At 44.6% G+C, this 13,067-nt stretch overlaps 1 protein-coding gene and 1 pseudogene across 2 annotated transcripts; one reads left to right on the top strand and one right to left on the bottom strand.

Annotated features, from left to right (window-relative positions):
- The first annotated feature begins 3,769 nt into the window (after positions 1 to 3,769).
- Positions 3,770 to 5,865, top strand: LOC311512101 (feather keratin 4 pseudogene; annotated as a pseudogene). Its single transcript has 2 exons — positions 3,770 to 3,792; positions 4,868 to 5,865. The product of its transcript is annotated as a feather keratin 4 pseudogene (transcript).
- Positions 5,866 to 8,321: 2,456 nt separating this feature from the next.
- LOC311512057 (uncharacterized protein) lies at positions 8,322 to 11,056 on the bottom strand. Its single transcript, XM_084613076.1, has 2 exons — positions 10,951 to 11,056; positions 8,322 to 9,572 (listed from the first exon to the last, which is right to left on the bottom strand). The coding sequence occupies exon 2, from the start codon at positions 9,554 to 9,556 to the stop codon at positions 8,930 to 8,932; it is 627 nt and encodes a 208-aa protein (XP_084469202.1). The 5' UTR covers positions 9,557 to 9,572; positions 10,951 to 11,056; the 3' UTR covers positions 8,322 to 8,929.
- Positions 11,057 to 13,067: the final 2,011 nt, after the last annotated feature.

Below are 13,067 nucleotides of genomic sequence, written 5' to 3'. Positions count from 1 at the left end.
CATGCAGGTCATTGTTAGGGGCATTCTACAGTTCATGATAAACTTGCCAGGAAGCAAAGATCCATTTTTCTGCTTTCTCACAAGCTCCATCCCCAACGGGTCAGATCCAATTCCCTTTGAAAACAATCGGAATCATTCCATTGCCTTCAGTGTCTTTCCTGTCATGACCTTAAGTCTCAAATTCACTTTTTGGCAGGGGGATAGTACGATGCCTGTGGACAATTTTAGCCCCACTTCAAACTTTCAAACTACCTCTGAGTAGGGACTTCAGTGGAGCATGGGCCTTTGTGTTGGCCCTCTGCCCAGAGGTGAATTTCACCTTACGATGATTAAACCTTGACCTAACATAGGACCGCCACTTGTGTCACCAATGGTATCTCAAAGGGTTTTCTAGACCAGATTTACTCATGGGTCCATGGAAGGGATAGGGGGGAGTTGAAGGAAGCAGTGCTCTTTTCTAGAAAGGTTTTCAGTTAAATCATTAAATTTGTACTCTGTTAGAAACCATAGAATCATAGAATATCAGGGTTGGAAGGGACCTCAGGAGGTCATCTAGTCCAACCCCTTGCTCAAAGCAGGACCAATCCCCAACTAAATCATCCCAGCCAAGGCTTTGTCAAGCCTGACCTTAAAAATATCTAAGGAGGGAGATTCCACCACCTCCCTAGGTAACGCATTCCAGTGTTTCACCACCCTCCTAGTGAAAATGTTTTTCCTAGTATCCAACCTAAACCTCCCCCACTGCAACTTGAGACCGTTACTCCTTGTTCTGTCATCAGCTACCACTGAGAACAGTCTGGAGCCATCCTCTTTGGAACCCCCTTTCAGGTAGTTGAAAGCAGCTATCAAATCCCCCCTCATTCTTCTCTTCTGCAGACTGAACAATCCCAGTTCCCTCAGCCTCTCCTCATAAGTCATGTGTTCCACTCCCCTAATCATTTTTGTTGCCCTCCGCTGGACTCTTTCCAATTTTTCCACATCCTTCTTCTAGTGTGGGGCCCAAAACTGGACACAGTACTCCAGATGAGGCCTCACCAATGTTGACTAGAGGGGAATGATCACGTCCCTCAATCTGCTGGCAATGCCCCTACTTATACATCCCAAAATGCCATTGGCCTTCTTGGCAACTCATATCTAGCTTCTCGTCCACTGTAACCCCTAGGTCCTTTTTTGCAGAACTGCTGCCGAGCCATTTGGTCCCTAGTCTGTAGCGGTGCATGGGATTCTTCCGTCCTAAGTGCAGGACTCTGCACTTGTCCTTGTTGAACCTCGTCAGATTTCTTTTTGGCCCAATTCTCTAATTTGTCTAGGGCCCTCTGTATCCTATCCCTACCCTCCAGCGTATCTACCGCTTCTCCCAGTTTAGTGTCATCTGCAAACTTGCTGAGGGTGCAATCCGCACCGTCCTCCAGATCATTTATGAAGATAGTGAACAAAACCGGCCCCAGGACCGACTCTTGAGGCACTCGACTTGATACTGGCTGCCAACTAGACATGTCCCACCAGCCACAGGTTATGTTGCATAAAACATTCCTGCAAGAACCAGAATGTTGTTTTAAGTGTAAAATATATCTCTAGGAGTGCATTCTATATCCAGGGAAGAAGGCAGAAATGTCCTCCTTTGACTTTAAGGCCCTGCACCTCTTTCAGTTTGAAGCAACTCTGCGGATTAACGCCAAGGGAGCCCCTTCGTTTTCCTATAAATACACCAAATGCAAAATTACATTAGAATGAAAATGAAATATCCCCAAATTCTTTGGCTTTGAATCACGACCTGATTAAAGGAATGACATGAGAGCCCGTGGCCTCTATTTTTTTTTTAAGTGACTCTATTACTCATTGCAGAGGCGTCTAATCCCAGGAACAATTTATTAATCTTCTAAGAATACAACCCTTTTTATGTGTGAAACACCAATACGTGTTTGTCAGGTGCTTTGGAATCTTGCGTTCTGCGAACGCCGAAAAACTTCCACCCGTAACAACCTTACTATCCTTGTTTTTTTTGGCATAGAACAAGAGGCACGTGGAGGTGAAGGTCACACGGGGGTCAGTTCCAGAAACAGAAATACAACCCAATAGTTCTGACTCCTCGTAACACAGAGTAAGTTCGAGGTTCACCCCTGTTACACGCTGTTACAAGACGACATTAGTAATATCTCTTGCTAAAAAATGTGTGCATCCTTGGATCTAAGCATCAACAATGAAAAAAAGACTAACGTTTGATACACTTTAATTGTTTCTTCTTTACACTTGAGGACAACACTTCTCCAAAGGAATTACAAGTCTCGCAATTTCTATCTTTTCCTTGGCGGTGGTAGCATTGCAAATCATAGTATATCATTCAAGCATCAAAAACTCGCTATCTAAGGAACTTGGGCAGTGAATTTCAACCTACAGTGATTAAATGAAGGGATTGACACTGCTCAGGTTAGAAGAAGTGGCATTGGGGGTGTATTTTCTACTTTACAGATCATTCCAACTACAGCTGAAAAGCTTTCTGCAGAATGCCCTAAACGTATCTTCCAAAAAAAGGGTGTCACAGGGATGGAGCACGTGCTTAGCCCGTGGTAGGAGGAGTCAGAAGTATTGGGCTGTATTTCTGTTTCTGCAACTCATACCCGTGCAACCTTCACCTCAATGTGCTTCTTTTTTCTCTACCTAGAAATCAGGGATAGTGAGGATGTTCAGACTGGAAATTGTTCAGTGTTCTTTGAACTGAAGATTTCAAACCACCGAAGAACACTCATTGGTGTTTCATAAATGCAAAGAGTTGTATTCTGAGACTATTATTAAATTGTTTTGGGATTAGAAGCCTCTGCATTCACTAATAGAGTCACTTGAAAAAAATAGAGGCCAAGGTTTCTTGTGTTATTCCTTTAATCAGGTCATGATTCAAAGCCAAAGAATTTGGGGATATTGCATTTTCATTCAAATGTAATTTTGCATTTGGTATTTTTTAAAATTATTATATAGGAAAATGAAGATGCTCTCATGGTGGAAATCAGCACAGTTGCTTCAACTTCAAAGCAAGTCCTTGCGAAAACGTTCTTTGAAAGTTTAAGGTAACCTGACTGCTCTAACCTGAGCAGTGTCAATGCCTTCATTTAATCACTGTAGGTTGAAATTCACTCCTGGGCAGAGGGTCATCACAAAGGCTTGTACTATACCTAAGTCCATGCTAAGACATAGTTTGAAAGTTTAAAGTAGAACTAAAGTTGTCCATAGGCATTGTTCGATCCCCCCGCCAAAGGGTGAATTTGAGACTTAAGGTCATGACAGGAAACGCACTGAAGGCAAAGGAATATTTCCAATTGATTACAAAGGGAATTGGATCTGAGATGGGGATGGAGGTTGTGAGAATGCAGAAAAATAGCTCTCTGCTTCCAAGCAGGTTTATAATGAAATGTCCAGTGCCCCCAAGAATGACCAGTATGAACAGAAAGGACCAAAGGGGCTATCTGCTCAGGACAGCCAGTTGTGCTACTGATGCAGCTCTGAATCACCTTGACATGCATTCTCATTGCACCACCAAGAGAGTCAGTGGAATGACACAAGCAATGCAGACTGCAACGTGCATTATTAGGATTAGTCCAATAATCCCAAACCCTGAGAAAACAGCAGGTTCAAAGGGAGCATTTACCGAGGCATTATACTTTGTTTGGTAACTAGTTAGGACTTCCTGTACCAAATGCAACGCAGATCCTCCAGGCAGTCCTAAAAACTGTATAAAAGGATTCACTGCTCAGGTCTCTTCTAAACGCTTCTTTGGACTTCGTCTCCTCAGTGAACTGGGTAAGTCCAATTGGACTCAATCTCTTTCCAACACAAGAGCTGTCACAGTAGGGTCCATTTTCATTTTAAGACTAACTCTTGTACATACTCTCTGTATTTTTATTAGGGACGAGGGTGTTTCTCCATTATCGTCTTTTGTAGTTATTCACTTGCAAGTGCTGGTGGATCCATGATTCGGAGCCACAGGTGGGGATTTTAGGAGCACCATATGCAATTGGGAAACATATTTCCGATTAACTGGAAATAGAATTAGAGCATTTAAATCTTTAAAGTAATATTAGAAAGTTCCTCAGCCATTTTTCTCTGGGATAGATTAGGAAGAAACTTCGCCACCTTAGGCCATAAATGGCCAATTCAGGGGATCTTCTTTATGCTGAAGGAGCTGTGACTCCTCACTGTTGGAGCCAGGAGAATTATTAAGCTGACAACTAGTGTGATCCAATCTGGCAATTCCTACATTCTTATGAGCAGAAATGCCCACTGAAGATTCTTACACTCAGATGGTGTAATTTAGGGTCGCTCCATGGAAGTCAGTGGACCTGAACCCATTTTACCAGAGCTGAGGATCTTGTCCTTAGTGATTTCTTTGGAGAAAGGAAAAGTTTCTGTTCCTTCCTTAGCAAGTATTGGTGACTCCCAGGGTTTGGAAAACCAAAGAGCCACACTCTGACACTGGACTCAACTGGTTTGCATGCAGAGGTTGAATCCTCAAGGGAAAGGAAAAGATCAGCATTATCCCAGCCAAGTTCTCTTTGAGAAATGTCTATAACGGTCACAGCATCCCAGGTATCCTTCAAAGAAATAATTACACTTATTCCAGGCGGTGTTTTTAGACAGGTCACTGAGAGGGCTTCAAATGGGACAATTGGGAGGTACATTTAGTGTGAGTGGATAAGAGGCAAAGAAAGAGGAAATAGGAACAAATATATAGCCAAAAAGATAGGAACTAAGTCCACTCCTCCTGTCTCTCTCGGGCCCCACGTAGACCTCACTACTACAGTAACTGAGGTTTGAGTCCTTTCTTTCACTGGCACATGTACTTTCTTTTTACTCTACTCCCTGTTGTGTGTTTCAGGTTTACCTCCATCACAGAAAGATGTCTTGTTCCAGTCTGTACTATCCAGAATGCGGGGTGGCCCGGCCCAGTCCAGTTTCTGGCAGCTTCAATGAGCCGTGCGTTAGGCAGTGCCCTGACTCCGAAATAGTGATCAGACCATCACCAGTTGTCGTGACCATCCCAGGACCAATTCTCAGCAATTTCCCTCAGCAGAGTGAAGTGGCAGCTGTAGGAGCACCTGTGGTCGGAGCCGGCTATGGGGGTTCATTCGGTTTGGGGGGATTGTACGGGGGCTATGGAGGCCATTATGGAGGATTGTATGGTTACGGGGGATTAGGTGCTTACGGGGGCCGTTATGGATTCGGGGGATTGAGTGGTTACGGGGGCCGTTATGGTGGATGGTGTGGTTACGGGGGAGGTTACGGTTATGGAGGATTATCCGGTTCTGGGGTATCTTGCCATAGGTACCTGAGTGGAAGCTCTACCCCATGTTAAACCCTGCAGGAATATCAATGGTAAAAGAAAAGACCAGGAAATGAAGAATAGGCTACAGATTCAGATGGAGATTTCAGAAGCGCTGTGCAGGCATGGCTCCACTTGAATTCAACGCGAGCTGTGTCTGCTCAGCGCCTTTGTCTCCTAGACCCATTTCTAATGTTATGCTTATAAACTCTTTCTGCCAATGCTTTCCCAACCGCGTGCTTAGTCTCTCAGTCACATGTGGACTCATTCTGAATTACACTCAGGCTGTTTGCACTAACCCCGTAGTCTGACGGAAAGAGGGGCCTTAAGACAGGCATTAGTTGTATTTATTATCACTCGAATTTGTTTGTCCAACTCTGCACCTGCGAAAAAGGAAAAACAACTTCTTGCCTCAAATGCATCGCAAGGAAGCGGGTATTCGGTCGCAGCCCTTCTGGAAACACGTGAAATACCTTCTTTCTGTTGTGTATTATTTCTTTCTGTAACTGTGTATTGCAAATTTCATTCTCATTAAAAACTATGCTGCACTGTAATATCGGTCTTCTGGCTTTCCTTGTTCCTCCCTCCTTGTTTAGAAATCCTGCTGCATGAAATTCACCCCTGTAGAGCAGGCAGCACCAGACACCTCTCAAGTTGCAACTTTCGAAGGCATGGAGTGGTAGGAGAGTAAAGCCCTTTAAGTGGTTCATAGCATTATGCAGGCTCTCTGCACAGGGGTGGAATTCTTCCTTGCATCATCTGTTTTGCAAAAAGTCTTTTCCTCCTAAGTCTTACACAGATTTTCACCTTAAGAATGTAAATATTTCCTTTCATTTCAAAAAGACCAATCACGTGCTTCATGGAAAGTGTCTGTGTGAGTCTTTGCTGGATAGCCACCCAGATTTTCGGAAGGAAAAGAATACTGGCCACCCCTAAAGACAAATGACATTACACCAAAGTCATTTGCAGCAGTCAGGAATCTCCTCTGTGATATGAAGAGATTAGTACACTGACCATTACTTCAGTACAAGAATCTAATGGTGTTTTAGGAAGCTGTTCCTCCTTGCACTCCATATTACCATTCTTATGTAAACCCCCCTGCCTGTACCATAGCTTGATATTGCAGGAACTGCGCATAGCAAGTTTGCATTTTCTACTATGTTTTTCTTCAACATTTTTGTGGGTCTCAGTTCCCGGAAAATGAGGATTTTGCACTAATCAAATTTTTGATTTGACAACGCAAAAGAAAAAAATGTATCCAGACCATCCCGGCTCTTCAATGACATGACGTAATACTCACACAGTGAGGGGAGATTTAGCCATCTGCCACCGGGTGTTATTTAAGGGTAACACAGCTCTATTCTTCAACATCATACCATACCTATTGACCCCTCCTTGGAAGGGAAGAACATAGGCATTGCTGCAGCAGATCAGGCCTCTCTCCCACAGTGGTGAGTGCCCGAGACTTCACAGGGAGGTGCAAGAAACCCAGCAGAACACAGGCATGGGATCACCTGCCCACAGAGGAACTTTTTCACTATCCCCCGTCAATCCGATCTGCCCCCACGGACGATTGGACGATGCCCTGAAGCACAAGAGTTTATATCCCTGCCAATCTTGAAGAAATGCAGTAAATCCATCTCAGTCACTATTTCCTCCAGAGTACTGTGAGCACCATTCTCTCTGCATCACCAAGAGAAATGTCTGAGGGCATCCCTCTCTGTAGAGATACACCAGGATCAATAACAAATTTAAAGCTGCAGCGTTAAAGACCTGAATTGCACAGGAATAAATCTTTTTGCCATTAAGCAATGAGCCTTTCACCCCCAGATCACAGCTTCATTGAGAACAAATACCCGAATTTCGCCCATCTCCCTCTCTAAAATATTCTCAGTCCTTTCCCTCAGGAAAGCACAGTGGGATCTCCAGCAGCAGCTGACACTGGAGGTGGTGATGGGGACGTATGTGGTGATAGAACCTTATACCGTTATGGAGGCTTATGTAGTTGGGGGGTCCCTTTGGTTCTGGGACATGACATGGTTATCGGGATTCATATGGTTAGGAAAAAGAAAAGGAGGACTTGTGGCACCTTAGAGACTAACCAATTTATTTGAGCATAAAAGATTCTGTGGTTACAAGGCACTTTATGGTTGTGGGAGGAATATAGTGTTGTGGGGATGGTGATGGGGCCATGGGTACCTTAATGGAAACAGTGGGCTCTGTTAAACCCAGTAGGCATATGCAAAGAAAAAGGAAGAACCAGGAAATGAACAGCAAGATACAGATTGATGGTTTAGCGCATAGGCCTGTCTTTGAGAAGTCCTGAGTACATCGAACTCTTTGTGAAATAACAAAAGAGCTCCACTTTATCAGCACCTCTGCAAACATGCCGAATGTTTCCCATCATTCACAGGATGGGTCTTCTAATGCCTTCCTGGCTATGCGCTTCCACTGTTATCAACACAGTGGGCCTGATTCTCTACTGCGCTATGGGTTTTTACACCACTCTGTAAAGTGCAAAGGCAGCAGGGCCTTAAAGGTGTATGGGACCTACATTTGTAGTGACTTTCCTGCCTCTTTCCAATGCCAGAGGAGTGTCACAAGACTTTAGTGTCAAGGAGAATCAGGCTAGGTTCTCTCCTATCCAGGAATAAGGAGCGTTTCTTTAAGCCTTTTAACTTTCTAACAGCAGCTGCATAACGTAGAAACTTTTTGATCTTCAGCTTTTGTTGTGTTTTCGTTACATTGTGACAGACCAGGGTGAAACAAGGAATTAACAATGGTGGCAAACAGACTTGATTGTCAAACTCTACAGCTGTGATCTTTTAATATCTCGAAAAGCTTCCACATCGCTATGAACCACTTAAAGGGCTTTAATCTCCTATCACTCCATGCCTTCGAAAGTTGCAACTTGAGAGGTGTCTGGTGCTGCCTGCTCTACAGGGATGAATTTCATGCAGCAGGATTTCTAAACAAGGAGGGAGGAACAAGGAAAGCCAGAAGACCGATATTACGATGCAGCATAGTTTTTAATGAGAATGAAATTTGCAATACACAGTTACAGATAGAAATAATACACAAGAGAAAGAAGGTATTTCACGTGTTTCCAGAGGGGCTGCGACTGAATGAAATTTGCAATACACAGTTACAGAAAGAAATAATACACAAGAGAAAGAAGGTATTTCACGTGTTTCCAGAGGGGCTGCGACTGATCACCCGCTTCCTTGCGATGCATTTGAGGCGAGATGTTGTTTTTCCTTTTTCGCAGGTGCAGAGTTGGACAAACAAATTAAAGCGATAATAAATACAACTGATGCCTGTTTTAAGGCCCCTGTTTCCTTCACACTGAGGGGTAAGTGCAAACAGCCTGAGTGTAATTCAGAATGAGTCCACATGTGACTAAGAGACTAAGCACGTGGTTGGGAAAGCATTGGCAGAAAAAGTTTAAAGCATAACATTAGAAATGGGTCTAGGAGACAAAGGCGCTGAGCAGACACAGCTCGCGATGAATTCAAGTGGAGCCATGCCTGCACAGCGCTTCTGAAATCTCCATCTGAATCTGTAGCTTGTTCTTCATTTCCTGGTCTTTTTTTTTTACCATTGATATTCCTGCAAGGTTTAACATGGTGTACAGCTTCCACTCAGGTACCTATGGCAAGATACCCCGGAACCGGATAATCCTCCATAACCGTAACCTCCCCCGTAACCACACAGTCCACCATAACGGCCCCCATAACCGCACAGTCCGCCATAAGGGCCCCCGTAACCATAATGGCCCCCGTAACCACACAATCCCCCGAAACCACCCCCATAACCATACAATCCCCCGTAACCGCACAGTCCACCATAACGGCCCCCGTAACTACTCAATCCCCCGTAACCATAACGGCCCCCATAAGCACCTAATCCCCCGTAACCATACAATCCTCCGTAACGGCCTCCATAAGCACCTGATCCCCCGTAACCATACAATCCTCCGTAACGGCCTCCATAGCCGTACAATCCCCCCAAACCGAATGAACCCCCGTAGCCGGCTCCGACCACAGGTGCTCCTACAGCTGCCACTTCACTCTGCTGAGGGAAAGTGCTGAGAATTGGTCCCGGGATGGTCACGACAACGGGTGATGGTCTGATGACCACTTCAGAGTCAGGGCACTGCCTAACACATGGCTCGTTCCAGCTGCCAGAAACTGGACTGGGCTGGGCCACCCCGCATTCTGGATAGCACAGGCTGGAGCAAGACATCTTTCTGTGTGCAAACCTGAAACACACAACAAAACATAAGAAGATAAGAATGGCCATACTGGGTCAGATCAAAGGTCCATCAAGCCCAGTATCCTGTCCTCTGACAGTGGCCAATGGCAGGTGCCCCAAAGGGAAAGACCAGGTTATCATCAAGTGATCCATGCCCTGTCACCCAATCCCAGCTTCTGGAAAACAGAGGACACCACTCCTGCCCATCCTGGCTCATAGCCATTGATGGACCTATCTTTCATGAATCTATCTAGCTCCCTCTTGAACCCCATTATAGTACTGGCCTTCACAACAGCCTCTGGCAAGGAGTTCCAGAGGTTGACAGGGAATAGAGTAAAGAAAAGGTACTAGTGTCAGTGGAAGAAAAGACTCAAAACTCGGTTACTCTTGCAGTGATGTCGCTGTGGGGCCCAAGAGAGAGAAGGAGTGGATTTAGTCCCTATGTTTGTGGCTGCGTATTGGTCCCTATTTCCTCTTTCTATGCCTCTTATCCACTCACAGTAAACTTCCCTCCCAACAGGCCCATTTGAACCCTTCTCAATGACTTTGTCTGAAAAACCAGTAAGAGTAACTATTTCATTGACGGACCCCCGGGATTCGGTGTCCATTATAGACATTGCTCAAAGAGAACATGGCTGGGATACTGCTATCATTTGCTTTCCTTTGAAGATTCAACCTCTGCATTCAAACCAGTTGAGTCCAGTGCCAGAATGTGGCTCTTTGGCTTTCTAAACCTTGGGAGTCACGAATACTTGTGGATGAATAAACAGAAACTTTTCTTTTCTTCAAATAAATCACTAAGGACAAGATCCTCAGCTCTGGTAAAATGGGTTCAGGTCCACTGACTTCTATGGAGCGACAATAAATTATACCATCTGAGTATAAGAATCTTCAATGGGTATTTCTGCTCATAAGAACATTGGAATTGCTAGACTGGATCACACCAGTTGTCAGCTTAATAATTCTCCTGCCTCCAATAGTGAGGAGTAACAGCTACTTCCAAATAAAGTAGAAGACCCCTAAATTGGCCATGTATGGAATAAACTGGGAAAGTTTCTTCCTAATCTAGCCAAGCAAAAAAATGGCTAAGAAACTTTCTAAAATTACTTTAGGAAGATTTAAATGCCCGAAATCAATTTCCAGTTATTAGGAAATATGTTTCTCAGTTGCATTTGGTGCTCCTAAAATCCCCACCTTTGGCTTCAAATCATGGATCCACCACAACCAGCTACTGATTGTCTACACAAGATAATTATGTATGGAACAACACTCTAATCCCTGATAAAAATCACAGAGCGTACATGCAAGATTCAGTCTTAAATGGAAATAGATCCTACTGTGACACCTCTTGATGTTAGAAAGAGTTTGATTCAAATTGGACTTACCCAGTTGACCGAGGAGCTGAAGTGTGGAGAAGTGTTTAGAAGGACCCTGAGTTGTGAGCGCTTTTATACAGTGTCTAGGACTGCCTGGAGGATCTGTGATGCGTTTGGTACAGGAAGTCCCATTTAGTTACCAAACAAAGTTGCATGCCTCGGTAAATCCTTCTTTTGATGGAGCTGTTTTCTCAGGGTTTGGGAGTATTGGGCTAATCTCAGCCTCAAAGGGAGTGACATGCACGTTGCAATCTGCATTCCTAGTATCATTCCAGTGACTCTCTTGGTGCTGCAATGAGCATGCATGTCAAGGTGATTCAGAATTGCATCAGTAGCACAACTGGCTGTCCTGAACAGATATCCCCTTTGGTCCTTTCAGTTCATGCAGGTCATTGTTAGGGGCATTCTACAGTTCATGATAAACTTGCCAGGAAGCAAAGATCCATTTTTCTGCTTTCTCACAAGCTCCATCCCCAACGGGTCAGATCCAATTCCCTTTGAAAACAATCGGAATCATTCCATTGCCTTCAGTGTCTTTCCTGTCATGACCTTAAGTCTCAAATTCACTTTTTGGCAGGGGGATAGTACGATGCCTGTGGACAATTTTAGCCCCACTTCAAACTTTCAAACTACCTCTGAGTAGGGACTTCAGTGGAGCATGGGCCTTTGTGTTGGCCCTCTGCCCAGAGGTGAATTTCACCTTACGATGATTAAACCTTGACCTAACATAGGACCGCCACTTGTGTCACCAATGGTATCTCAAAGGGTTTTCTAGACCAGATTTACTCATGGGTCCATGGAAGGGATAGGGGGGAGTTGAAGGAAGCAGTGCTCTTTTCTAGAAAGGTTTTCAGTTAAATCATTAAATTTGTACTCTGTTAGAAACCATAGAATCATAGAATATCAGGGTTGGAAGGGACCTCAGGAGGTCATCTAGTCCAACCCCTTGCTCAAAGCAGGACCAATCCCCAACTAAATCATCCCAGCCAAGGCTTTGTCAAGCCTGACCTTAAAAATATCTAAGGAGGGAGATTCCACCACCTCCCTAGGTAACGCATTCCAGTGTTTCACCACCCTCCTAGTGAAAATGTTTTTCCTAGTATCCAACCTAAACCTCCCCCACTGCAACTTGAGACCGTTACTCCTTGTTCTGTCATCAGCTACCACTGAGAACAGTCTGGAGCCATCCTCTTTGGAACCCCCTTTCAGGTAGTTGAAAGCAGCTATCAAATCCCCCCTCATTCTTCTCTTCTGCAGACTGAACAATCCCAGTTCCCTCAGCCTCTCCTCATAAGTCATGTGTTCCACTCCCCTAATCATTTTTGTTGCCCTCCGCTGGACTCTTTCCAATTTTTCCACATCCTTCTTCTAGTGTGGGGCCCAAAACTGGACACAGTACTCCAGATGAGGCCTCACCAATGTTGACTAGAGGGGAATGATCACGTCCCTCAATCTGCTGGCAATGCCCCTACTTATACATCCCAAAATGCCATTGGCCTTCTTGGCAACTCATATCTAGCTTCTCGTCCACTGTAACCCCTAGGTCCTTTTTTGCAGAACTGCTGCCGAGCCATTTGGTCCCTAGTCTGTAGCGGTGCATGGGATTCTTCCGTCCTAAGTGCAGGACTCTGCACTTGTCCTTGTTGAACCTCGTCAGATTTCTTTTTGGCCCAATTCTCTAATTTGTCTAGGGCCCTCTGTATCCTATCCCTACCCTCCAGCGTATCTACCGCTTCTCCCAGTTTAGTGTCATCTGCAAACTTGCTGAGGGTGCAATCCGCACCGTCCTCCAGATCATTTATGAAGATAGTGAACAAAACCGGCCCCAGGACCGACTCTTGAGGCACTCGACTTGATACTGGCTGCCAACTAGACATGTCCCACCAGCCACAGGTTATGTTGCATAAAACATTCCTGCAAGAACCAGAATGTTGTTTTAAGTGTAAAATATATCTCTAGGAGTGCATTCTATATCCAGGGAAGAAGGCAGAAATGTCCTCCTTTGACTTTAAGGCCCTGCACCTCTTTCAGTTTGAAGCAACTCTGCGGATTAACGCCAAGGGAGCCCCTTCGTTTTCCTATAAATACACCAAATGCAAAATTACATTAGAATGAAAATGAAATAT

Source organism: Lepidochelys olivacea (genome assembly GCF_965140295.1).
Source record: "Lepidochelys olivacea isolate rLepOli2 genome assembly, chromosome: 24".
Taxonomy (NCBI): Eukaryota; Metazoa; Chordata; order Testudines; family Cheloniidae; genus Lepidochelys; species Lepidochelys olivacea.
The sequence above is the reverse complement of the archived record's forward strand: the minus strand, read 5'-3'. Positions and strand labels throughout refer to the sequence as shown.

Coding starts and splice junctions, on each gene's coding strand:
- LOC311512057 (XM_084613076.1), bottom strand. CDS start 9,556: ATGTCTTGCTCCAGCCTGTGCTATCCAGAATGCGGGGTGGCCCAGCCC.